The sequence below is a fragment of the Ahaetulla prasina genome, chromosome 1 (assembly GCF_028640845.1).
Source record: "Ahaetulla prasina isolate Xishuangbanna chromosome 1, ASM2864084v1, whole genome shotgun sequence".
Lineage (NCBI taxonomy): Eukaryota > Metazoa > Chordata > Lepidosauria > Squamata > Colubridae > Ahaetulla > Ahaetulla prasina.
In genome coordinates this window covers 45,974,849-46,001,978 of record NC_080539.1, presented here as the reverse complement: position 1 = coordinate 46,001,978, position 27,130 = coordinate 45,974,849, and the positions used below count along the sequence as shown (strand labels likewise).

Sequence of the window (27,130 nt, the reverse complement as noted above, 5' to 3'; positions counted from 1 at the left end):
AACATGACTGATATTCCCGAATTTTCGCCATCACCATTTTCTGACCTTAAAAAAAAAAGGTGCAAAACATCAACGCTGCCTGGTAAGGGCATTGTAAGAAAAAAAAAATAGAAAAACCCTTGACTTCCAAGTGACCTTTTTGAAAAACACATCTTATTGCTCCAGCCTCTCCTATTTGGCAAACCACATTACATGTACACATACGTACACATAAGGGGAGCGCGGCGATAAACAGCAGCAAGCCTGGCCGCGCTTCCCTTGAAGGGATCGCAATAGCCGGGTCGGAGACGCAGAACAGAACCCTACATAGCAAAAAAAATAAAATAAAAATAAAAAATGGGGGGAGGTCTTTTTATTCTGGGCGTTGATAAGCGTTCCAGCTATCCACTCGCATTTTGAGGCGCTTCTGAGGAACTTTCCTTCCAGCCAATCACGATGTAAAATCTAAGAATCGGCCCTACCTTGAGGAGGGGCCTTTACCGGTCCTCCTCCGCGTTGCTGCGATTTGTGTGGGTAAACGTGCGTCGTTGCGGTGTGGTCTTGTCTTTTATCGTGCCGGGGCATCTCTCTCAGCGGCAGGCCTTACTTAACCGATTTTTTCGGCTTTTTTTTTTCTTCCTTTCGCGCGCCAATTGTGCGTTCTGCACACGCATCCCTTCGCCAAAGACGCCGCCGCCGCCATGTCTTCCCCGTCCTCTGGGGAACAGTACGAGGAGGAGGAGGACGGCGCATACGAGAGCCAGGCCAAGCGGCTGAAACCCAGCGCCGCTGCCGAAGAGGGGGAGATCGAGTATGGGGCAGAGGAGGGCGAGAGCCGCCGGGAAAAGGCCGCCCCTCGCGCAGGGGGCTTCTCCGGAGGGGTAAGGAAAGCGGGCGCGGCGCACTCTCTTGTTTTGGGGTTTGTTTGTTTTTTTGTTCCCGCAGCTCACAGGCTGGGCAGCGGGATAGAGGCAGATGTCCAGGTTAGGTTTACTCCGGTGTCGCCTCGGGGATCTCTCCGCCCCAAGTAGAGGGAGAGCGGGGTGATGTTGGTGTCCGTTGAAGAGCCGATAGATATCCTGGCCAAGGATTTAACGCTTATGGAAAGGGATAGGTTTGGGTTTTTTTAAAGGCAACCTAGCTCCCCCCACCCCAAATAAGCCGTGTGTTGTCGGTGGAAGTCTTAAGTATATCATTCCATCTATATTTTTGAGAACCCAGCGAGGCTTTCTTTCCAAATTATCCTTGGGCTAAGCATAGTCACAAGCCGAGCACATTTAAATCCTTTTCGGTCTCTTGGCATCCCACAAATTGGGAACTTGCATTCTGCACAAATGAAATGTTTACTATACGCTTTCGAATTTTAAGGAGATGAAAGTTGCGGGTTTTTGTTTTGTTTTGTTCCGATAACTAATCCTGGACGTCAGTAGATCGTATTCTGCCGTCTTTATTTTCCTTCCCCTCATTCATCTCAAGAAGAGGGAAGAGGGTTGGGAATTGGAAGCGGATAACTGTTGCAGTCCTTTCTCCTTTGTTATTGGAGTTACATTTTCAGTCTTCTAAGGTTTGTACTAAGGTCTCTGCTCTTGTGGGATGGGAGAATAATAATATTAGGACAAGAATATATTACAGTCGTCTGGGGTTCTTCATCTTTTCCTGCAGCTTTGTACAGAGTATATATTTGTTTTGTCTGTGCATACGTCATACTTATAAATAAATCAGTGCTAATACTGCTTACAGCAGAGCCATTCAAGTCAGAGGCTCAGATGAGCTACAACTGTGTCTATGCAGAACAAATCGGCTTCAAAATGCATTATATTATATCCATACTATTTTAGCTTTTAAAGTACAGTATTGGAAGTGCTCTGAGCCCAGAAACAGACAGCTCAGAATGTTTGACCTTGGTAAATACCTGAAGTAATTGGGATCATGTTAGAATTTTTCAAATCATATTGGCTGTTTCAAATTTTAAAATAAGGCATTTCAACTGCAAAATACTTTGCAATTAATTTTATCTAAGCCATGGTCTACAATATGTTCTGTTCATCATTCTGACATATAGGTTTTTTTTAATCTATATGTTACTGATTGAATTACAATTAGCTCAAATTCTCACAACCTGGTCATCATTATCTTGTTTACACCTCAGAATTTATCACTTTTCATTTTTACAGTTTTTAACTCAGCAGAAAGGGGCTTGAAATTTTGTCTATCAACTAGAGTTAACTACTCAAAAACAAAATAAAACAGGTCCTAAACTGGTATTTGGAAGAGAGTCAGCAAGAAAAAGGTCTAGGTTGAAAATGGTCCAGATCCATTTTATAGCTGCTGAAGAAAACCCTGAAAAAATCCTTCCCATGCATTGCTATGGGAAAGGCAGCTGAACAGTTTCTTAAACTATTGGGCCCCCCTCCGTCTTGTGATACAGAGCTGTACATTCAGCTTATCTCATACTCCCAATACTCACATATACAGGTCCAACACAAGGAAAGAGGAGACATGCATATGCAACATGTTACATTACAATTCAGAAGGAAATATAGCATGGCCACTGCTAGTACAGGTTCTGGAAAGAATTCAGGAACTGTGCTTTGCTTGCCGTTTGTTTATGTGAAACAGCAAGAAGAATAAGCCATCCTAAGGATAAATTCTCAGAAATGGAGGAGAAGATAGGGAATTAATTTAATGCCTCACTGTCAGAAACAGCCCTCTTATTGAGATATATACACTAGGCTGAATAATAGAATTCCAGGGTACAGTATTTGTATATTCTGAAACACAAGAATACTACAAGTATATGTTAACTGCATAATTCCACACATAAGCAACAGTCATGCTGCTTTGCCCATCCTGCAGATACAGTACAGTATATAGGTAGTGTCAGGGTTCCAAGGAACAACCCCAACGAAATAAAGCTCTGAGGCTTGAGGTTCCTCAAAGTTCCAATTTATTAGAGATGTCATGTTGGCACAGCTGGGAAAACCCGAAACTGAAAGCTTCCAGGTTTTCTACTCCCAGTTGACAGTTGACAGCCCTGCCCCAGACCCACAAGTTCATCACATTGTCCAATCAACTCTTCACACTCAATTGGATACAATCTTCAGGCAGTCTACATCAGAGGTAGGCAAAAGTCCTTGAATATGGAATGTTGTTATGACTAACTTTCTACCACTCCAACAACAAAACCCTCCCAACTTCCCCAGCTAAAATATGTGGCAGTTAAGAAGCAAAAAGAAAATTGCCTTCCAAAACGGACAGGCAGTCCTCAACTTAAATCTGTTCATTTAGTGACCCTTCAAAGTTACAACGGCACTGAAAAAAGTGACTTATGACTGTTTTTCACACTTACGACCTTTGCACCATCCCCATGGTTACATGATCAAAATTCAGATGTTTGGCAAGTGGTTCATATTTATGATGGTTGCAGTGTCCCAGGATCATGTGATGCCCTTTTGCAACCATTTGACAAGCAAAGTCAATGGGGAATCCAGGTTCAATTAACCATATTACTAACAAATAAATGCAGTAATTCACTTAGCAACTGTGGCAAGAAAAGTTGTAAAATAAGGCAAACTCACTTAACAAACGTTTCACATAGCAACATAAATTTTGGCCTCAATTATTGTAAGTCAAGGATTACCTGTAATTAGACAAGCATTTATAGTAAGAGCAGCAGTGTCTGAAAGCATAAACCTGTTGATGTAAATGTATTTTTTACATATGTAAAATTGTTTCACTATGTAATTTATTTGATAGTAATGAAATATGCAATAAATCCAATGATTTTAATTCCAAACTAATTATTTGAAAATCAATTAAAATTAATATAGCTTATCTACAAATAAGCATTATTTTCATTCACTTCTTTTGTTGAGCAAATGCAGCTAATAAAATAGCTCTATCCATGGCTTATTTAGTATATTATCTGAGCTAACATTTCTAGTTTCAGAGAACAAATCTTAAACTAATTCAATATTATTTCTTGGCTTGAAATGTGGTACATATTTTAAACAAATATAATTTCTCTCACATCTAGATTAGAATAAAAATGTACTGAAAACTATTTTCTTAAGAGTTGGGTCTATAAATAGTTCTATTCTAAAGACAGCTATCTGCTAACTTATTTTGTCATTTTTCATTTAATATATATGAATATTTTGATTAAACTTCTAATAACTTAATTTTATACATAACATTGTTTCATAAAAGTAGAAAATGTTTTATTACAATCAAATCACCTATTTTATTTTTGGTGATAATCCTCCTGGCAATAATTTAAGTTATTCAAGAAGATAGTATTGTAAACATAATCTTTACAGATTATATCTTTAAATAAGAAATGCAGAGAATTGTTCATCTTTGAATGGCTCAAGTTATCTGCTTAGATTCTGGCTGTATTTTGGAAATTACAATGTATTAACTTTCTGTGTCTTTCACAACTTTGTTCTTCTTTCCAAGTAATATTAAAGTTAAACTGGAAAAGTAATAATAACCTAAAGTTTGTTGGAATGTAAAGTTGTGATTTAAAATTGGCTTTCATACCATAGTCCCTTCCCGTCTCTATTTTCTTTTTAATATTCCCACGGACATTTAGAATTTCCATTACTTGTGAAAAAGGCAAGTCTTAAAGTAGCCAACATTCAAGCTAGAGCTAGAGAAATATTTACTGTTATAATAAGTAAATTTAGACATAGTATATTTAGTATTAGTATATTTAGTATTTTATATTTATAAATAAATGCGGTTAAACATGAAAGTAATTTGTAATTTCATAGTTCACAATGTGTTTGTTATAGTAAGATTTAAAAAGAAACTTAAAATGCTTTTATTAGGATGCAGGAGGCAGTCATCACAAAGTTTCCGTTTCTCCTGTGGTCCATGTCCGTGGTCTTTGTGAATCAGTTGTGGAGGCAGACCTTGTGGAAGCTCTTGAAAAATTTGGGACCATATGGTAGGTTTAATGATTTTTTTAAAAAAGTTATGATATTGCAAAACTGCATTTTGCTGGGGCTGGATTTATATAAAAGGCTAAGACAATTTTTCTGTCTTGTTGACATGATCCTAGTTCAAGCTGTTAAATAAAGGTCATCATATTTATGGCATAATATTATCCACAGACCAGGTCAATAGATTGAATGATGAAGCTATGATTAATGATTTCTAAACAATCTATAAAATCGAGGCATGTTTGGATAAAACTATGGAACCTGTCACCTAATGAATTATTTTTCTAAACTGAATAAAGAACAAGATGTTTAGGGGGATTCTTCATATTCTGAGTGTTGAACCAATCTGATCCTTGCCCCCAGACATATGCAGATTTTGTCAGATTAGTGAAAAAAATCCCATGACAAGCTCTGTGAAATAATTTAGACCTATTTTTTATATATAGTTTTTTATAATTATGTTTCATAGCAACTAATTCAAAACAGTAATGTATAAAATTGTTGATCATCAAAATTTTAATAGGCTATTTATAGTTAGTTATTTGAAAGACATAATTTAAATTTAATAGTTTATGTTATATTCAAAGTTGTCATTGACTTTTAAGAAATGAAATTGCCTTTTTTGTGCATTTGACAGTAAAATTTTTATATTGTTATATAAGTTTTGCTTTAGTTTAATTGCTAAATTAAATTATAACTAATTAGTTGTTTTGCTGTTTTTTCCTGTAGTTATGTGATGATGATGCCATTTAAACGCCAAGCTTTGGTAGAATTTGAGGATATTGAAAGTGCCAAAAAGTGTGTTACTTTTGCAGCAGATGAGCCAGTATACATAGCAGGACAGCAAGCATTTTTCAATTACTCTACAAGCAAAAGAATAACTCGTCCAGGAAACACTGATGACCCATCTGGTGGGAACAAAGTTCTGCTGTTATCTATTCAGAATCCTTTATATCCAATTACTGTGGTATGTCTGTTTTACAGCATAAATCTCAAATACTTGGTGCTTTATATTGTCTATACTACGCTTGCTTCTGGCAAGCTTGCGCCTTTCTGCTTGTTTTTTACATTGACAGGATCTCAGATTGTTCCTTCTGGTTTATATTGAATGTGAAAGCATCTTCATATACATGTGCATGTGTTCTTTTCAGTATACTTTGTTCTGTAAAACTGGGAAATGCTCTCATTTATGTAGCAGCAGTATTACTTTGGATATAGAAAATTATTTGGCTGAACTATAAAATTAGCAATTAATCCTTTTTCTGCATGTTTTACAGTGTTTGCAAGTCATTTAAGCAACCCATAGCTTCTGTTAAAAGAGATAGTGGTGAAATAGTTTCCTGTTTAACAGCATCTTGTAATATATTATTTATTAGAGTTCTCAGTATCTTATGCTTTTCTATATTCAGATTTCATTTCCTGTTTTTGTTAGTTACTTTTGAGAGTCTGTCCTCTAACTTTAGTGGTCTTAATGAATCTCAAATGGTTTTAAGTTTCTGTAAGTAAAATATTCTTTTTTCTACCAAAGTCAAAGCTAAATTATTTAAAAGTAAATATTTAATACAGGTTTAGTATGGAAATCTTATCTTCTTTCTCCTGGAAGTGAACATATGTGACTCAGACTTGAACTGTGGAGTCTTTGATGTTTTCTGAACCTGGTTGTTTACTGTTTCATTACCCAACTAGATAACCATCAATGCGTTGATGATGTTACTTAGTCAGTTAATGAAATGTCTGCAGGTAAAGAACCAAAGTCAGAGTGTACTGAGAATGCCACATTCCCTTCTCATTACTGGATTCATTGTTATGACTGAAAGTACTGTATTTTTCGGAGTATAAGACTCTCCGGGCTATAAGACGCAAATTAGTTTTTGGGGAGGAAAACAAGAAAAAAAATGCCTCTCCCTACCAGCATCCATTGGTATTCATCCTTGCAGCCAACAGCCTGGTCAGCTTCGGGATGTTATCACAGCCTGATTCAGCACAAACAGCTAATTTGCGGTTGGTTTGGCCCCCCAGAATACTGCCAATCATCTGTTCCAGACTGCGACGATCGCCACAGCCCATTGCCGCCTCCGCGTGTTGCACTTTCACCCAATTTTAGGGGGGGGAAGTGCATTTTATACTCCGAAAAGTAGGGGATATAAGTTCCATAAATCAATAAATAATTGCATTTCTGTGTAGGAAGCATGCGAATGAAAAACCATCTATATTATGTAATCCCATTTTAACATTATTTAGAATGAATAACTATGAACCATAGTTTTCTTGTACAAAGTGAATGATTCAGTTATGATATGTGAAGTGAGGACAGTTGTGGAAAGATTTTCCAGGGGACCAGGACAATCTGCTTTTGGAAGCAGAGTTCTGTTTAATTTTAGTTAAATTCAGTTCTCATATTATAAATATATACAGTATAAATGTATATAATTTTAACATATTGCCGCTTAGATCTTGCAGCTTTTCCAAGAATAGTCCTGTAATCTCTCCGTTCTCATAACCCATGCCAAAACGAGGTCCCAATGGGGTTTATCATACTGGAGATGATTAATAGACTGGAATAAGACCCCACTTCCTCTCCATATGCATCTTGCGTCCTTCTTTGCCATTTTTGTTATTTTTTAAAGTAAATTTTAATGTTAATATTTATTATTGTAATGCTTTAAAATTTTATCTTGTTGCTTTTATATGGTTGTGAGCTGCCTATAGTCGCCTCTAGGTGTGATTAGTGGCAAAATAAATAAATAAATAAATAAATAGCGATAAAGTTATAATAGATTAGGTCAACGTTTTTCAGCATAATTTGGAAGGGAAATAGTTATTTTTCCTTCATTTTGTTCTGTTCTACTTTATAAATGGTACAAACATTGGGCATACTAACTTTGGATACTTACCAGTGCAGCATGCAAAATATTTGAAGTATGTATAGTGAAACTATAATTTAAACTTTCTTTTCTAAATTGCATTACAGTATTCTGTCAGAATGGTTTTTTAATAATTGTATATATTTTTATTTGTTAACATTTTGAATAATCTTGTAAGATAAAACAGCTGCTTTGTTTTGTAGGATGTCTTATATACAGTATGTAATCCTGTTGGGAAAGTACAACGTATTGTCATATTCAAGAGAAATGGAATACAAGCCATGGTTGAATATCCTTTTACTACTCTTCTAATAGAAGAGAAATATGTAGCTCAGTGTTGAACTGTGAAGTCCTTTGTGGTCTGAGCTTGGCTGTTCTATTGCAGACGTTTTGTTACCCAATTTTATTACTGTATTGTTATGCTATAGCACAGGAACTTACCAGAAAGCTTATTTGTTTGTTTGTTCTGCACTTATATTTATACAATCGCTGAATTAGAACAACTAGCAGTAGTTTACAGACAATTGTCAGCCCCAATGTAAATTACAGCCCAAAAGTGTTTTTTCAAAAGACAGCTGAACTTTTTTGGTGTTTGAACTGAACTGAACTAAAGCTTCTTGGATGAAAAGTGAAATGTTTTCAAAGAAAAAAATAACCCAAGAAAAATATAGTTGCCTTTTGGAAAAGCACTTTTGGGACAACCATGACCTGGATGAATGAGAATCTCTCTAGACAGAAATAACGGCCATAAATTATTCCTTGAATGCTCTGTAGAACTGTTTTATTTTGATATCTACTGGCAGCGAGTTCGATATGGATCTGGGCCTTTGTAGGCCTGAATCAGTAGAGATAGCCTTGCAGCTTATGAAAAAAATAATGCATAAAATTAAACTTAGAAGAAAGACTATAACTTTCCTTAAATTTGTCTCCAAGTGTATCAGAATTATACATGAATAAATTAGAAATAAACATTGCCGTATGTATAAAATAGGAAAGAGAGGACTTCAGGAATATAGGGCTTGATTAGATTTTTTTCCCTGCAATCTTAAATTCTAGATAAATTTTAAAAAACATACATTTAAAGCAGAGTTATGAATTCTGAAATGTGAAGCACTGACTCTAGCTCTTAAATTGTTCACAAAGAAACAAAAGAAAACCACCCCAGACTTTCTCCCTTAGCAACATAATGTACGCTGAAAGTCATTTCATTCTTAGTATTGATAACAACTGAGACTATTTAATCCTGGTAATCACCAAGAAATCTACCAGCAAAACTAGATTTACTGTTATCAGTACCTCAATTAAATGGATTCTGAGTGACTTCTTGTACAGCTACAGAGTTCTTTTCTGAAATATTTTGTCTTGTAATCACTTTATTTTAAAGACTAACTAAAGATCCTTAACATGTCTTATGTTTGAATCAGTTCTTTGTGCTCAGAAAGCAAAAGCTGCACTCAATGGAGCGGATATATATGCAGGATGCTGTACATTAAAAATTGAATATGCAAGGGTAAAGTTTATATCTTCTTAAGTCTCACTCTTTTCTAGAAGAAAAAGCAAAGATTAAAATTCACTCTTTTGCTTCTATCTTAACAGCCAACTCGACTTAATGTAATTCGAAATGACAATGATAGTTGGGATTATACTAAGCCATATCTGGGCAGACGAGGTAAGTGTTTGGGTAATTGTATCTATCATATACATATACATATTTATATATATATATAAATATATATAAATACATGTAGAGAGTTTCTTTAATGCAGTAGTCATTTCAAGCCAAATATTGCTGGTGGAACTTTTGTTAAAGCTTTGTAATCCTGGAAAAGAATAACTTTCAACACTAGAGTTCCCTGGTGATATACTGAATTGTTTAGGCCAAGAAGGAACCCATACATGCAAGCATGTTTGCAGTACAAGGATTTGCATTTCTCCAAGCAGCTCTCACTCTTTGGAGGAGAGGACACTGATGCAGACTTTTCCTTACAAACTACAAACTTGCACACTGCTTCTCCATGGAAAGGAATTTTCCCATATGGTGGACAAAGCATTAAGAAGGATAGAGGACTCCAGCAGGCTGACTCTACACTTCATCATGCACCACATCGGCATCATCAAATGGCCCTCTGAAAAACCTCAGACTTGCAATTCACCTTGACTGCATACTGCATGCATCATCACCACAAGCATGTCAAGAAGGATACTTACAATACTTCTGATTTCATGTTATGAATGCCATGGTAGACTGTACCCATTATAATCAGCTTGCATATGGTTCCAGTCTTATATCCCTAGAACAAAACAATATAATATGGAAGATTCCAAGTCATGTTTCTCTCCTGTACATTGTGGTAATTGTTTTGGTTGTATGTAAGATAGGCTTTCCAATGTAAATGTTGTCTAAAGCATCATAACTACTTAAAAATAAATTGAAATTTTGCAGCAACCTGTCAGGCAAGTTCCTCAGGTTTCACTACATTACCCAAAGTATATTCCATTTTTTTTACTGCAAAACTTAACAGGGACATTGTTTGCATTAGTAAAAGAACCTGCATGAAAGTGTAAAAAAATCTTATTCTGTACTTCTCTGTAATTTCTAATGACGTGTATAATTTGCTGTGTATACTTTTTGAAAATTTAGGCATTAATGGCAGGAAGTTGGGAAACTTATCAAGGTAGAGTATTTAGCAAATTTTGAATATGAAACAAGATTTGACTTTTTAATGATTACCACATGGTTGGATTTTTTTAGATATCATTTTGACTGTGCAAATGTACTATTAATATTAGGCCTTGGCTTGCCTTTTAACTATTATCTAAAAGTTGCATTTTATAGATAGTGCTTTGATTGTGAAATGTACTATTAATATATAGGCTTTGGAATGAAGAATTAAGTATTTGTAAAAAGTTAATAAGGGGGCTATGCTATTGGTTAGCAGATTATTCAACCACAATGCTATGGTAAAATTTAAAGTTTGTTTCAAATTGCCAATAACATAACTATTTAAGATACTAAGTTCACACATTCAATTCAGATTCTGTTTAGGGACTGTGGCCTATCCTGGTAAATGAAACTGTGGAAAATAAGAAATCTTTCCTTGAAGGAAAATAACACAGCTGTATCAAAAAATAGATGTTTTTTGTGACATTTGACTTTTCTTTGAATAGCAAGTCCTGTTTCTTATTTTTAAAATTTTTGAACATCATTTCAGTTCTTAAGAATGGATTTGCTTAGGTGGCACTGAGATATCTTTGAATATGTGCATTTTGTTGTTTAAATACACCTACAAAATTGCTTTTCCTTTGAATTAATTGAGGTGATTCCTCTTCCCAGACAGGAATAAGTACTATGAATATTACCATAGCCAATTCTTAGTTTACAATCATTTGTTCAACAACTGTTTAAAATTATGATGGTACTGAAAAAATGGATGCCCATGTCTGAAATTATGATTGTTGCAGCACTTCCCATAATGTGACCAAAATTAGAGTGTCAGGCCTGGAAACCATACTAGACTTGACATACTATGTCAAGGATGCTTGGCAGCTCACCCACACTTATAACTGTAGCCATGCTGCAACTCCTCCACTCACCTGTCTCCCCATCATTAATGTTCTTTGGGTTCTTCTGTGCAGTGGTACTTCTCATCACAGGTGATACTGGGCAAAAATAATGTTCCTGCCTTTCTTCAAATAATACATCCAGTCTTGTGAGACCTGGGGTAGATTTCTGAAGGATCATGAGAATGGGGTGTGTGACTATGGGAAGAAGGCCTTGAACTGCCAGCACCAGCCTTGCATACAGTACAGTTAGGGCATATCTCGTTAGGAGTAAAATGGTAAAGATCAGTTGGGGCCTGGCAGAACCTGCGAAGCATAGGACTGCAGGGACAACTTGTACTTTGCACAATGGTGCTGAGCTGGCCGGCCATGGAGTGGGGCTTGAGGCAACTTTTCTCAGTTGCAGCTGTAGTGCTGGGTTTAAGTAGAGACCTGGAATCGATGGCAGCCGGCTGAGAGTGTTGAAGACCCCATGCCTCTGCTTCAGTCTCTGCCCTGTTGCTGATGCTGCCACATAGCACTGTCCAGTGTAGCCCAAAGAGTATAGAATAGATGGTGGGGGGAGAGAAGTGAGTGAGAGAAGTTGCAATGCCCCTGTTGTCTTAAGTGCTGCTGGGCCAAGTGGAGTAGCTTTGTGTCATGCTGCCGGGATAGGCTGAGACTTCTAGGAGTAACTGCAGTTTTGCACCACACTGCAGGGACACCCTCCAACTTTTGTGTGGCTTGTACCAGGTCTCCCCACTCCTCTCCTTACCTGGGATTCCCTCTGCTTAACCTGTGTTATCTCAGTTAATTGAGTGCTGGGATTACAGTTGCTAAGTAATGCAGTCACATGATATCTTGCTTTATGAGTGCATTGCTTAGTGATGAACTTCGAGTTCCAAATTGTGGTTGTAAGTTGAGGCGATCTGTATGTAGCATTACTTTAAATTGTAATGGAAAAACCTGCACCACATTTTCTGTAGATAGACAATTATAGCTTTTTATTCTGATAATTACTAGTTAATAGAAGCTACTGTCTATATCAATTTTAATGAATCATCAGAACATAATGTGAGCAATAAACCAATTGCCAGTGAGTGGGCAACTTCCTCAATACAGAAAATCACTCATTTATTTTGGACAGTACTCATCAGTACAATGAGGCAGTATTCACTGAGCTGCTTAATATTCTCTTAGGAGAAGAATGATAAAAGTGTTTCAGAAACAGGTTACTTTCTATGCCTCTTTTCTTCCCAGCCAGTGCTTTTGGCTGCATTAACACTGTCTTGTTACATTGGTATCTTGACCTTATTTCAGAAATATTTAAGATTTTTTTTAGCCTTGTAATTCTCTGACAATGTTAGCTAATCTTGTCTAGGCTTTGAAGCTAAACAGCTTGGTGGGGTCAGTACTGTCATAGGGATCTGTCAGTTTAGATCGGGCTGCAAATCTGAACAAAAAAAAACCCAGAATATGGCAAGAGGAGACCACTTTCATGTTAACATGAAAGTTACATGTGCATGTAATCACCAGAAATCAAGCACAACTTGGGAGTTTTATGTTTTCATTAAGCAGATATTTTTGAATATTTGAACCGGTTTGGTTTTCCTTTTTTCATCAAGGGTATTGTGTTACAGCATTACACTCAGGAACCTAATACTGTATAAATGTGCTAGCTGAAATCTTGACAGTTGTATTGCATGTTGCTCCTGTTAATGCTATATTGTAGAGTACAGAAATAGAGCAGTTGTATCAATGCATACTTTATAGTTACATAGAAATATGTACCGGACAAATATGATAACATGCCTATGGATGGCATTGTCCTCTATTGTTTTTAGTCAATGTCTACATGGCTATCAAGAGTAGTAGCATCTTCATTTTTCTTTAAACAGAGAATTTTTTCATATTTCCTTTTCAGTTGTTAATCAGAAATTATTTTCAGTTCTCCAAATGATTTTTTGTATAGCTGTAATGTGAACATAAAATCTAGTGGATGTTTTCATAGGAAGGATGATGTGATTTTTATTGCTATGTTTTATGAGTCATAGAGTTGGAAGGGATCTTAGAAGTGCTCAATAGAGAATCCATTGCAGCATCTCTGAGGAATGATAATTTAAAAAAATTAAATATATAATTTAATAAAGATTATTGGTGATGGATGCAATTACATCTAAGCCAAATAATTAACAATATATCTAATATAAGGAAAAAAGTAATTGCCATGCTCTGTTCGGCTGTACAATAACATCATTTATAAGCTTTTTAAACCTGTTTACCAATATATTGTATAGCCAGTTTAGCACATTCTTTTCAATTAAGGTCTTATGATTTGATGTACTTTTTTAAATTGAGTCTTTCCATTCGCCCTATAATGATATCCCTGGGAATAATTAATTGTATTGTAGGAAACATTCAAGTGTCTTGATTCTTAACTAGATTTCTTACAATGGTTATGACCAATTTATTTGTGCCTTCAAGTCATTGTTAACTCCTGGCAGTTCCCTGCAATTTTCTGAACAAGGTTTTTGGAAGTGGTTTACCATTACCTGCTTGTATCTTAAGATGGGACTAGAACTCATGATCTCATGGTTTGTGGCCTAATGCCTTAACCACTGGCTCTGTCATATTAATAGCTCAATATCGGTTAAATATTAAATAGGATATTATAAGCAGGCATTTTCCTTATTTCATACTTATTCATCTTTTACCAAAATAAGTGAAAGTAATACCCATATAAAAGATTTGTAGTTGTCATACAAAAATATTCTTCCCCACTTTTGTTTTGAGGACTTAAGTTGTTTTGAGGACTTAAGTTTTTTATCTAATGTTTTCATTTTCAACAAGTTGCCGTAACAAAATTGAGGACCTTGGAATCAAACTTTTAACTTTTTATTATCAAAGCTGAGTTTTCAACCCATGCTGATTTTAATAGGATCCATGTAAAAACATAGATATTTTCCCATTGAAATAAATACTATCTATGCTGGATGTTTCTTATTTCTCACAGTTTAGCAATCAGTTAAAATATTGACACTTCAAATTATGTAATAAAACAGTCAGCAAATGTTAACGATAAATGCCATTGCAGTAGATGTTAACTGGTTGCTGCTTTCATCCAGTAGTGTTGACCCCTTGATTAACTTTATATTCTTGTATAAAATGAAACTTGCTGAAAACTTCTCATTGTTAAAAGTTCAATTTTTATTGGCATTATAATATAGATTGTATAATAATAGTGTAGCAATGTATAGTTTTCTCAGCACTTTCCCATTAATAGCTGTTGATGTATGTTAAAAAAATAATGATCCTCTCTGTTAACTGATTATGAAACCATGTAATACAGGTTGTTGTTGGATTATGCTGAAACTTCTTGAAAAGAAGCCCTCTTTGAAAATATGTTGCTGGTGAAGCTAATAGTGTGATTCAGGTACTGTCCTTCGAAAGTACTGCATTTACAGCTTGATTTTTACGAGAGTAATTATAGTATTAAGACACCTGTACAGTTTTCTTAGGTTTAAATGTCAAATCTTTCCGGATGCAATTTTAATAACAACAATATTTCTGGTGTCCTAACAATAATTCTGGTGTATTTTCGTATTAGAACAAGTCAATCTAAATGACTGTCTGACCAAAATACGCAAATGTATAACCTTAAAAATATCTGGTTACCATACTGTTGGAAATATAATATTTGACTGCTGGACATGTGATCAGATCTAGCAGAGTTGCTGTTAAGTTTTAATCAGAAAACATATTGTTTTAGTTGATAAAATTCTAATATTTTGAGAGGGTTTTTTTATTTAAAAAAATCAATGCTCTCTTATTCTTTAGATAGAGGGAAAGGCCGACAGAGGCAAGCTATTTTGGGAGAACATCCTTCATCATTTAGACATGATGGCTATGGTAAGTTTCTTTTTTATGAATTTAATTTCATAAAAATTATGAATTTTTATACTGAAAACACACGTGTTTCTGCCATTATCTGTTTATTACCATTATTACCATTATCTTCTGTATGAAAGAAATTGCTCTCATTGCTACATAGAAGGGATAATCTTAATTTTTAGGTTAAAGCAGTTGTTCAGTTTGTTACAATTACCTGGCTTATGTTTTTAGCCATAAATTATAGCCAGTTACCAGGGCTTTTAGGATAGGTGGGTTTTTTTTTATTTAGCTTTCATTTTTCTAAAAGACATCACAATTCTTGGTTGCACATTTTATCACAATGGAACACTATTATGAAAGTTAAAAATAGATAAAGTACAGTGATTTCCAGTTTGAATCTTGTGCTTTGTGATCTTAGAATTTTTTTCAAGATGAATTGTTCCTTGTGAGCATTTGGAGAAAATGCATTACTTTAATTAAATAATAAAAATGTTTTCCTAATGGGTTTCTGTTTTGATAGATTGATGAATCCTTTAGAATAGAATAAAATAGAATAGAATAGAACAGAACAGAACAGAACAGAATTTGTTATTGGCCAATGTGATTGGACACACAAGGAATTGGTCTTGGTGCATATGCTCTCAGTGTACATAAAAGAAAAGATACCTTCATTAAAGTACAACACTTATAACAATGATAGTCATGGGGTACAAATTTAACAATGATACAACACAATGATAGTCATAGGCTACAATTAAGCAATCAGGAAACAATCAATTACAGTATAAATCGTAAGGATACAACCAACAAAGTTTCAGTCATAAGTAGAAAGAGATGGGTGATGGGAACGATGAGAAGATTAATAGTGCAGACTTAGTAAATAGTTTGACAGTGTTGAGGGAATTATTTGTTTAGCAGAGTGATGGCGTTCGGGAAAAAACTGTTCTTGTGTCTAGTTGTTCTGGTGTGCAGTATTATAGAGCCTTGAAAACTAAAATAGATTAGTAACCGGTGTCAAATTTTGATTTGGTTCTCAAAAAAGATAATTTCTGCCATTCTATTAGAAGTTTTACTGTCAATTATAATTCAGTTAGAAACATATCTTGAATGTAACAATATTATTCAGTAGTATTGCTGTATATTAAAAAGGTTCTGGGAATCAAAGCCATAAGTTTTATTTTATATTATTTAAAAGTAAGGTTTTTTTTAAAAAAAACAATACTGTTGGAACATTGCTCATTTAGTACTCACTGTTGAATATTAAATAGGTTCAGGGAACAAAATCAAAGCTGCAAAGTTTTTTTTACAAATAGTCTTTGATTTATAACCTCCAACAATGGACTGGTAGTTCCAGTGCTAAGCAGTGCAATTGTTAAGTGAGTCATACAGTTGTTAGGCAGATTTGGCTTCCTGCATTGGCTTTGTTTATTTGTGAAATTTATTAGTCACCCATATTGCCACACAGTAACTCTTTTAGTTACTTTGCTTGTCTGAAGTCAGCTGAGAAGGTTGCTGCCAAAAAAGGCAACACCGTTCTAGGCTGCATAAACAGAGGGATAGAATCAAGATCACAGGAAGTGTTAATATCACTTTATAATGCCTTAGTAAGGCCACACTTGGAATACTGCATCCAGTTTTGGTCGCCACGATGTAAAAAAGATGTTGAGACTAGAAAGAGTGCAGAGAAGAGCAACAAAGATGATTAGGGGACTGGAGGCTAAAACAGGAAGAATGGCTGCAGGAACTGGGTATATCTAGTTTAATGAAAAGAAGGACTAGGGGTGACATGATAGCAGTATCCCAATATCAGGGACTGTCACAAAGAAGAGGGAGTCAAGCTGTTCTCCAAAGTACCAGAGGGCAGGACAAGAAGAAATGGGTGGAAATTAATCAAGGAGAAAAGCAACCTAGAGCTAAGGAGAAATTTTCTGACAGTTAGAACAATTAATCAGTGGAAAAGCTTGCCTCCAGAAATTGTAAATGCTCCCAACACTGGAAGTTTTTGAGAAGATATTGCATAGCTATTTGTCTAAAGTGGTGTAGGATTATCTTCCTAAGCAGGGGGTTGGACTAAAGACCTCCAAGGTCCCTTCCAACTCTGTTATTCTGTTTTTCTGTTTTCTGAAATGGTGAACAGGTGATTCCCTGGTGTTGCAGCTATTGTAAATACATGCCAGTTGCCAAGTGACCACAGTGATCACACAGACCGTGATCACATGACCTTGGGGACACTGGGACAGTTGTAAATGTGATGGCAGCCCTCCCACCCCCGGTAAATCAGATAGGAAACATGACTAGGGGGACTAATTCTATTTTATTGCAAGGCCACATTAACAGAATCTTGAAAATCTGAAGATACAGACTTCCTATCATCCATTTTTAAATACTTGATCATTAGGGCAGACCCTTACTAAATTTCATTCTCTGACCATTAAGTTAGTGGTAGCTCTTGCCTCTCTTGTTTGATTGTTTCCTAGACAGCATCTTTTCTCTTTGTTCCCCAAGGTCATCCACATATTTTATTAGGGGCTAGTCATAAGTCACTTTTTTCAGTGCCATTGTTACTTCAAATATTACTTAATGAATGATTGTAAATCACAGACTACCTGTATAGAGATAATCCTCGACTTACAGCCATTTGTTTAGTGACTTTTTGAAGTTACAAAAGCACTGAAAAAAGCAATATGACTAGTTTTCACACTTACAACCATTGCAGCATTCCCATGATCACATGATTAAAATTTGGACACTTGGCAACTGGCACGTATTTATGACAGTTGCACTCTCTGGGTTATGTGATCACAATTTGTAACCTTCCCAGCTAACTTCCAACAAGCAGAGTCAATGGAGGAAGTTTTATTCACTTAATAACCTCATGATTCACTTAACAACTCTACTGATTTCTTTAACAACTGGCAAAAAAGGTAAAATGTGGCACAGCTCATTTAACAACTGTTTTGCTTAATAATACAGATTTTTAGCTCAATTGTGGTCATAGGTTGAGGATTACTTCTACTATTAAAAACTGAGCTTTACTATTTAATGAAACATCACTAAATAAGACATGTTGCTGTGGTTATTTTGTAATGCTATATTTAGTTAATCCATTGTATACTTAAATATTCTAAACTTATTAACTAGGGAGAATTTTTTTTTAGGATCACATGGTCCTCTGTTACCTTTACCAAGTCGGTATAGAATGGCATCTCGGGATACTCCAGAGCTTGTTGCTTATCCACTTCCCCAAGCCTCCTCATCTTACATGCATGGAGGAAACCCCTCGGGATCTGTTGTCATGGTCAGTGGTTTGCACCAGCAAAAGATGAATTGCTCAAGAGTCTTCAACTTGTTCTGTTTGTATGGAAATATTGAAAAGGTAAACTAAATGCCTAGCAATTAATAGATTTCTTTATTGGCCAAGTGTGATTGGACACACAAGGAATTTGTCTTTGGTGTATTTACAGTGTGACTGTAAAGCAGAAATGCATTACAATTACCCCACCAAAATCAGACATGTGGCCTCTGAATACTGTTAAATTGAATTGTAATTTTATTATAGTATAATGGAATAATTGCATTAGCACTAAAGTGGAAGCTTTTGTTTTAATTGATCTCACCCAGTTTTTTTAACATTCAGGTGACCACCAAAAGTTCAAATGCAGCCATTTGCCTGAAAAATCTTGTGTATGACTTTTTAAAAGGACAGTAAATATCTTTGAAGACAAGTCATTGTTATGTATCTTTCAACTGAAATTGAAAAATTTCCTATCATCCTTTAAATTGAATTTATGTATAATTTAAAATATTACAGGTGAAATTTATGAAGACTATTCCAGGCACTGCATTAGTGGAAATGGGTGATGAATATGCTGTTGAAAGAGCGGTCACACATCTCAATAATGTCAAATTATTTGGGAAGAGACTAAACGTTTGGTAGGTGTGCATCACAATTTTTATTTTAATATCAATACCAGTATAAGATAAAATGTTTTAAATCAACCTTATTTAGAAAATTTAATTTAGTTTGGGGGAAATCCCTTTTTGTACATTTACAAAATGCCATTTGACTCTTCATTAATTTGCAACCCCAAAGGGTCCTAGAGGAATGGATTATCTGGAAATGGATTATTTTCAGTCAGGTTTCAGGCTCAGATATGGCACTGAAACTGCATTGGTTGCACTCATGGATGATCTCTGGTGGGAGTGTGATGGATGTGGTACCTCCATTCTTGCTGTTCTTGACACCTCGGTGGCTATCAATAGCATTGTCCATGGTATCCTTCTGGGCCAATTTAGGGAATTGGGGGTGGACAGCTCCGTTTTGTGCTGTCCGGATGAGGTATCACCACTATACTGATGATATGCAGCTATATGTCTTTATAGCAATGGACGTCTTTTTACAGTGCTTGGAGGCTGTGGGGGTCTGGATAGGGGACAACAGACTTCAACTGAAACCTGGTAAAACAGTGTATCTGTGGGTTGACCTCTCTGTATCCAGGAGCTTATCATCTTAGGTCCTAGATGAGGTTGGCCCACCTGGTGAATACCTGGGGTCATGGCTCCTGCTCAAAGAGCAGATGGCAGCCGTGGCCAGGAGGGCTTGTCAACTCCACATTGTGCGCCAGTTATGCCCCTTCTGGGAGCCTTCTGTTCCATCACTCATGCCCTGGTCATCTCCCCATTGGACTATTGTAATGTACTTTATGTGAAGCTATACTTGAAAAGTATCCAGAAGCTTCAGCTGGCACAGAATGTGGTTGTGCAAGCCATACTGAGTGCTATAAGAAGGGCACATATAATATCTTTGCTCTGTGAACTGCACTGGATGCCAGTTTGCTTCTGGGTACAGTTCAAGATATTGGTGGCCACCTATAAAGCTTACATGGCATAGGGCCTACGGAACCACCTTCACTGTATCACATCATCCCATCCCATTTGTTCAGGCAGGGAAGTATGCTGCAGACCATGTCTATTAAAGAATTTTGACTAGCAGAGTCTAGGAAGAGCGCCTTCTCTGCTGATGCCCCTGCATTGTGGAACATCCTCCCCTCAGAGATGATGAAAGCCTCCAATCTTTTGACCTTCCACAAAGTGATCAGAAGATGGCTGTGTGATCTTGTGTAGAGGACACTGAGTCCCATACAACTGTGGAGCTAGCTGGTTCCATGAAAACCTCTACTCCATGGCTTAGGACCAGGTTACTTACGGGACCGTCTACTGCCACCGTTTGCCTTCCACCGACCTGTGCACTCTCACAGAGAGGGACTCCTTAGGGTGCCGTCAGCCAAGCAATGTCGGCTGGCGGCCCCCAGGGGAAGGGCCTTCTCTGTGGGGGCTCCTACCCTATGGAACGAGCTTCCCCCTGGACTTCGCCAACTTCCGGACCTTCGGACCTTTCACCGCGAGCTTAAGACCTATTTATTTATCCGTGCAGGACTGGCATAGAATTTTAGTTGTTTTTAGGGTTTTAAATTTTTAAATTAGGTTTTGGGATTTTAAAAGTATTTTTAGATTGGGCTAATTTAAATAAGTTTTTTAATTAATATTTTATTCTACTGTATGTATTTGATTGCAGTTTTTATTTTGCCTGTTCACCGCCCTGAGTCCTTCGGGAGAAGGGCGGTATAAAAATTAAATTATTATTATTATTATTATTATTATTATTATTATTATTATTATTATTATTATTATTATTATTACTACTACTACTACTACTACTACTACTACTACTACTACTACTACTACTCACCCCTGTATTTACAACAGCGTAACCCACCCACCCCCAATTTTGGAATGTTTCACCTTTTGAAATTTTATGTTATTTTTTTAATTGTAAAATTTTAATCTTAAATTATTCTGATTTTAATGTTAATTTTATTCATTGTATTGTACACTGAGCATCTCTAAGAGGAGTAATTAAGAATATGAAAAATAAATAAGTAGAGTAGAATAATGGACTGGACTAGACTCGACTAGACTCGACTGGAATAGGAATAGGAATAGGAATAGGAATAGGAATAGGAATAGAATACCGTATTTGACCAAGTGTGATTAAACACACAAGGAATTTGTTTCTGGTGCAGAAACTCTCAGTGTACTTGTAAAACAACAGAGTATTTACAATCATAATTTCATTGACCTTTCCCTGCAATTTGATAAGAATATTTCACTGCAATAATTGGAAAGTTACTCAATCTATTAAATTATATTAGAGTATAATTAAACTTTACAGGCTAATTAAGTAAAATTTTCTGATTTGAATATGAAGGGATTTTTTTTGTTTATTTTTTAATTGCAGTGTATCCAAGCAGCATTCAGTTGTTCCTAGTCAAATATTTGAGCTGGAAGATGGGACGAGCAGTTATAAAGACTTTGCAATGAGCAAGAACAATCGTTTTACAAGTGCTGGCCAAGCATCCAAGAACATCATCCAGCCACCTTCCTGTGTATTGCATTACTATAATGTACCCCTATGTGTGACTGAAGAGACCTTTGTAAAAGTAAGAATAGACCATGGTTTTAAACAATAAAACTACAAAATCTAATTCTTTTTACATCTTTTTACGTATCTTTTTATAGCCTGTCAATTTTAAATCTACTTTCCTATCAATCTTAGTTGTTCTTTCATAATGTATTTTAAGGATAGTCTATCTATAATGGCAATTATTCTTAATTTCTGAGTCAATTGTTCACAAATATCATTCAGTATGCCTTTATAATTTAAAAATATATGATTAAAGTATTTTGCTCCATTCTGTATTAGTAATCAAAAGTTAAATCTCCTGTAATTATAATCTTTAATTCCTTTTTGTTCTATCCAGCTTTCAACCTTCAAAGTCTGGTTTCTTTTTAGAATTCAAAACAATGACATTTTCCAATTATATTTCCCATATAATTAATTATTATAATGTCAAAATCTTATTTCTTATCCATCTTCCCCCTTAGTTTATTTACCACTTCTCAAAATGAACATTTTATTCACCATTTTGCTGTTTATTTAAAATTTAATAATTTTATTTAATTTTTTTAAAGTCCTTAATCTTATCTTTAAAATTTCTTTCGCTGGGGACTGAAGGGAATTCACCTGTTGAGTGCTGTAAAACTTGCCTCTCTGAAGATTCCTAATAACTGAAAAGCAATTAGGTAATTGCAAAAAAGATTTTTAAAAAATGAGGCTTGACCAAACTTTGTGTCTGTATAATTGTGGCTACATTACGATTGTGAGCTTAATTGAAATCTCTTGACTTTCAGTCATTCAGTTTACAAACTAACTGCAAAAATTATGGTTTCTGCTGTCTACTCACAAGGAGCAGCTGTCTGGATTGCTCCTTTTTTCAAAATGATATTGCCATCCGGAATCCACCCTCTAGCTGCCAATCTGACTGCAATACTATTCCCCAGTCCTTCAGGGACATCTAGTTTGCCATAAATCCTTACTGGAAGTTCAGGGACTGCATCCTCTTGAACTCCCCTGCCTATCTCCCTTTATCTCTGCCCTTTTGGCTGCCCTGCACAGCAGCATTCCTCGGTGCTGGTGGCATAGGAGTTGAAATAGAAAACTGTGCTTCTGTTGCTGCCTGGCCTCTACTTCAGACCCAATGCTGCCATAACTTTGAATTGTCATTAAGCAAGAATTACCTGAAATTGTTTATTTTTAATTTATTATATTTCTATCCTGCCACATTGTATTTATTCAATATTTGTTCTTTCAATCTAGGGGAACCATGATATTTATTTATTAAACCAATTTCATTGTATATATTATGTACAATGACAATAAAGACTATACTATAGAAGTATTTCATGTATCTGTGAATCACTCTAGCATTGAGTCTTACTGTTTAGCAACCGTATTTTTTTCTTATTGTTACAGTTGTGTGATGATCATGAAGTCCTATCTTTTATCAAATATAAAGTATTTGATCCAAAACGTAAGTAAATATTACTTGAAGGAGAACACTGTCAGTGAATATTAGCCATGATTGGGTATGGTTATGGGGTTCTCATGAGCAGTTTTTTGGAGGAGTATTGGATTAAATATACCTTTAATGTGATAGAAAACAAATTTCACATTCTTTAAAAAATATTTTAAAAAACCTAGGCAAATGATTCTGACAGAGAAAAATAAGGCAAAGCAAAACATTTTAACTCTTTGTTTTGCCAGCATCAGCTAAAACACTTTCTGGTCTCTTGGAATGGGAATGCAAGACAGATGCAGTGGAAGCTCTTACAGTACTCAATCACTACCAGATAAGAGTGCCTAGTAAGTACCACTGTGAAATAATCTTCACATCATGTTTGTTGAGGATGTATTAATTAGATAATGTTGGGCTGGGAAGTATAATTTGCAAAAATTAACATTCATAATGCCATTGGGCCTACTACATTTTAATCTATTTGATTGATTGATTGATTGATTGATTTGATTGATTGATTGATTGACTGACTGATTTATGAAAATTTATATGGCTGGCCAGCTAATTCCAAGTGACTCCTGGCAGCTTACAAAGATAAAAAAACAGTATAAAAACAATATACGGGTCTGGATGGGGAGAAACAGGCTCAAGCTTAATCCCTCCAAGACGGAGTGGCTGTGGATGCCGGCACCCCGATTCAGTCAGCTGCAGCCGCAGCTGACTGTTGGAGGCGAGTTATTGGCCCCAAAGGAAAGGGTGCGCAACTTAGGTGTTCTCCTGGATGAACGGCTGTCGTTTGAAGATCATTTGACGGCCGTCTCCAGGAGGGCCTTCCACCAGGTTCGCCTGGTTCGGCAGTTGCGCCCCTTCCTTGATCGGGATGCCTTGTGCACAGTCACTCATGCGCTCGTTACCTCTCGCTTGGATTATTGTAATGCTCTCTACATGGGGCTCCCCTTGAGGTGCACCCGGAGGCTTCAGTTGGTCCAGAATGCAGCTGCGCGGGTGATAGAGGGAGCTTCGCGTAGCTCCCATGTAACACCGCTCCTGCGCAGACTGCACTGGCTACCTGTGGCCTTTCGGGTGCACTTTAAGGTTTTGGTCACTACCTTTGAAACGCTCCATGGCTTAGGGCCTGGGTACTTACAAGACCGCCCGCTGTTACCTCATGCCTCCCACCGACCCGTACGCTCTCACAGGGAGGGACTTCTCAGGGTGCCGTCCGCCAAGCAATGTCGGCTGGCGGCCCCCAGGGGAAGATCCTTCTCTGTGGGGGCTCCCACCCTCTGGAACGAACTTCCCCCGGGTTTATGCCAAATACCTGACCTTCGGACCTTCCGCCGCAAATTGAAAACACATCTATTTATTCGCGCGGGGCTGACTTAAATTTTATTGGTTTTAAATTTTCTATTATTAATTTTAAGGGGTTTTTTAGTTTTATATATTTTAAAGTTTTTAGGCCAATTATATAATAAGTTTTTTAATCTGTATTTTAATTGTATATTGTACCGTTTGTTTTATCTTGGCTGTACACCGCCCTGAGTCCTTCGGAAGAAGGGCGGTATAAAAATCGAAATAATAATAATAATAATAATAATAATAATAATAATAATAATAATAATAATAATAATAATAATAATAATAATAATAATAATAATAATATAGAAGCAATAACCCTCCCCGGCCCTCCCCCCAGGCAAAAACAATCAAACCTGCCACTTGATGGGCTTCATATTACTCTTTTGCCCCCAGGCCCATTGGCAGAACCAGGTCTTCAGGGCCCTTCAAAAGAGAGTCAAAGTGGTGACCAACTTTATCTCTGCAGGGATGATGTTATAAGAGGGAGAGAGCCCCCACATTTTTGGTTCTGTTAGATGGACGTTCTTGGGAGAGGGTAGTAATTTTGTTCTGTATTGGTCAGAGGTTTTCTCTAGGTGTTTACATTTGGAAAACAGTGCTATAAATCTTCAGCATACCTTAAAATCTAGTTAAGAAAGCATGTTAAATATCAAGTAGCTAGAGAAATTTGCTTTAGCAATTATGATAACACTATTTGTTTTAGCCATTAAGATAAAGCCATATTATGAATTATTTTAATAATTGCATAAGTGCATTAGAAATAAATATACACACACATACTTGCATAGTGTTTATTAGATAAATATATATAGAATTGTAACTGTTTACTGTAAGATAGTATTATCAATTATGATAAAGATGCTTACACTTACATCCAACTCTAAAACAGAGGCAAACAACAAATTTTGCTCCTATGTTGTAAATGATTAGCTTGACTGAGAAAGAATAATCTCCCAGTTCTATGATACAGTCCAATAATTTTTAAACTTGGTGGTATAAATGGCAAATTAATTTGTGGGGACCCCACCCCCAGTTAAAAAAATGGTTCAGCAGAAAGTAAGGTATACTGTTTATTTTTACTATTTCCATTTTGATCTACATATCAAACAAAAGTGTTAGAATCTTGCAATTTATAAAATGCAACCTTTTAATTAGAAATAAACAATCCAATTTTCTTGAAAAAGCTAACTATTGACTGTCCAGGCAGAGCAGGAGCAAATATTGCCGATGAGCCTCTTTGCCTGTGTAAGATATCAGACTGCCCTCTGCACTTGCTGTCATTTGTGCTTGGGTGTGCCAGCTTGTCTAGACAGTGATTCAGCTTTGATGCACAAGCTCTCGCACAGTTGTGATTTCCTTCTGATTTTCTCATGGACTCCTAAGGAATTGTGACCTATTGTTTAAATCTATGACATTGTCCATTTTGAAGACTCAGTAACTTAGTATTAGAAATAAACTGATCTACCCCATGCAACTGTCCTAACAGCATTGGTGGTTTTATTTGCAAACTAAAATATTGCATTTTCCCAGCAAGAAGGTACTGCATTTTGAATGTTGTATTCATGTGATATTTCTATGACAGAAATGTAGTTGTGAGTAAATTGCTGTCTATAGTAAAAAAAAATGCCATATTTCTATAAAACTGTGTTTATAGAAAATTAGCTCAAAGTAGTTTGCTATTTCACTTTAGTTTAAAACTACAATTTTGTGATCAAGCAGGCTATTTTAAAGAGTAAAACTTATAGTATTTTTCTAACTCTTGAGTTTCCTTTTGCATTTTACAGATGGCTCTAACCCATATACCTTGAAGCTTTGCTTCTCTACTTCTTCCCATCTGTAGACAAAAGACGGCATGTTAAGGACTCCATTTGCCTTTTATTTACAAATGTGAGATGATATGTGGTTCATTGATTCTAAAATATTTGCCCAGTTTCCTTGTTTCAGTTTAACTGGTTTATTTGTTTTGTAATACATGAATGTGTTTAAATGCCAAATGTTTCCTTTTTTCCCTCAAAAAAGTAGATATACCAGTGTATAATATAGTGCATATTAACCCATATAACTGTTAACTACAGGGTTTGACTACCTTGGTAGTAGCGTGTGCATATCAATTGGATACAGGTCTTGGTTTTAAACCAGTTTTCCATATCACAGTAACATTACCATTCCATTTACAGTGGTTATTTTTCATTTTGGTATAAATGCAAAAAGGATAATTATTTTAGGATATTAGTTGTAAAATTCATGGTTACTATTACTAATTATAAATTGTATGTGTTACAACAGTTTTAAGGGAAAATACATGTATAAATTCTTTCCAAATTACACATACTGATTTTTAGTAATGTAATATATGATTTTTAAAAAGGAATTTCACAAGAAAAAATTAATACCCTTTTTGCACAATGGAAGGAAATTTATTTTTAAAAATTGCCTTTTCAGAATGATTTTCATTTATATTAGCATGATGTCCTTATTGCTAATCCTGGCCTGGAAACTATTGCAAATAAAAATAAAGACTTGAGTCTAAATAACAAGTTTTCTGTTTTCTTCACTTTTAACCATGTTGTTATAAAATGAAACCAGTAATGATTAGAGGTGATTTTAGGGAAAGGAGTTGATAGTACTTTTCAAC

General features: G+C 35.8%; 1 protein-coding gene across 3 annotated transcripts; it reads left to right on the top strand.

The window, feature by feature from the left end:
- The first annotated feature begins 472 nt into the window (after nt 1–472).
- Nucleotides 473–27,032, top strand: HNRNPLL (heterogeneous nuclear ribonucleoprotein L like). Of its 3 annotated transcripts, none has more exons than XR_009152929.1 (13): nt 473–860; nt 4,812–4,930; nt 5,655–5,892; nt 7,993–8,078; nt 9,203–9,299; nt 9,386–9,458; nt 15,167–15,238; nt 18,379–18,596; nt 19,032–19,153; nt 21,519–21,720; nt 22,296–22,363; nt 23,094–23,151; nt 23,385–23,463. XR_009152929.1 is itself a non-coding variant. In XM_058165042.1 (13 exons), the coding sequence occupies exons 1-13, from the start codon at nt 681–683 to the stop codon at nt 26,333–26,335; spliced, it is 1,620 nt and encodes a 539-aa protein (XP_058021025.1). In that variant the 5' UTR covers nt 475–680; the 3' UTR covers nt 26,336–27,032. The 3 variants fall into 3 exon arrangements, 2 of the variants coding, with proteins under 2 accessions (XP_058021026.1, XP_058021025.1); XM_058165042.1 differs by lacking the exon at nt 22,296–22,363 and adding an exon at nt 26,280–27,032 and having other exon boundaries at nt 475–860; nt 23,385–23,483; XM_058165043.1 differs by lacking the exons at nt 7,993–8,078; nt 9,203–9,299; nt 22,296–22,363 and adding an exon at nt 26,280–27,032 and having other exon boundaries at nt 474–860; nt 23,385–23,483.
- Nucleotides 27,033–27,130: the final 98 nt, after the last annotated feature.

Coding starts and splice junctions, on each gene's coding strand:
- HNRNPLL (XM_058165042.1), top strand. CDS start 681: ATGTCTTCCCCGTCCTCTGGGGAACAGTACGAGGAGGAGGAGGACGGC. Junction 5,893..7,992: donor CTTTATATCCAATTACTGTG/GTATGTCTGTTT, acceptor TTTGTTTTGTAG/GATGTCTTATATACAGTATG. Junction 15,239..18,378: donor ATTTAGACATGATGGCTATG/GTAAGTTTCTTT, acceptor ATTTTTTTTTAG/GATCACATGGTCCTCTGTTA.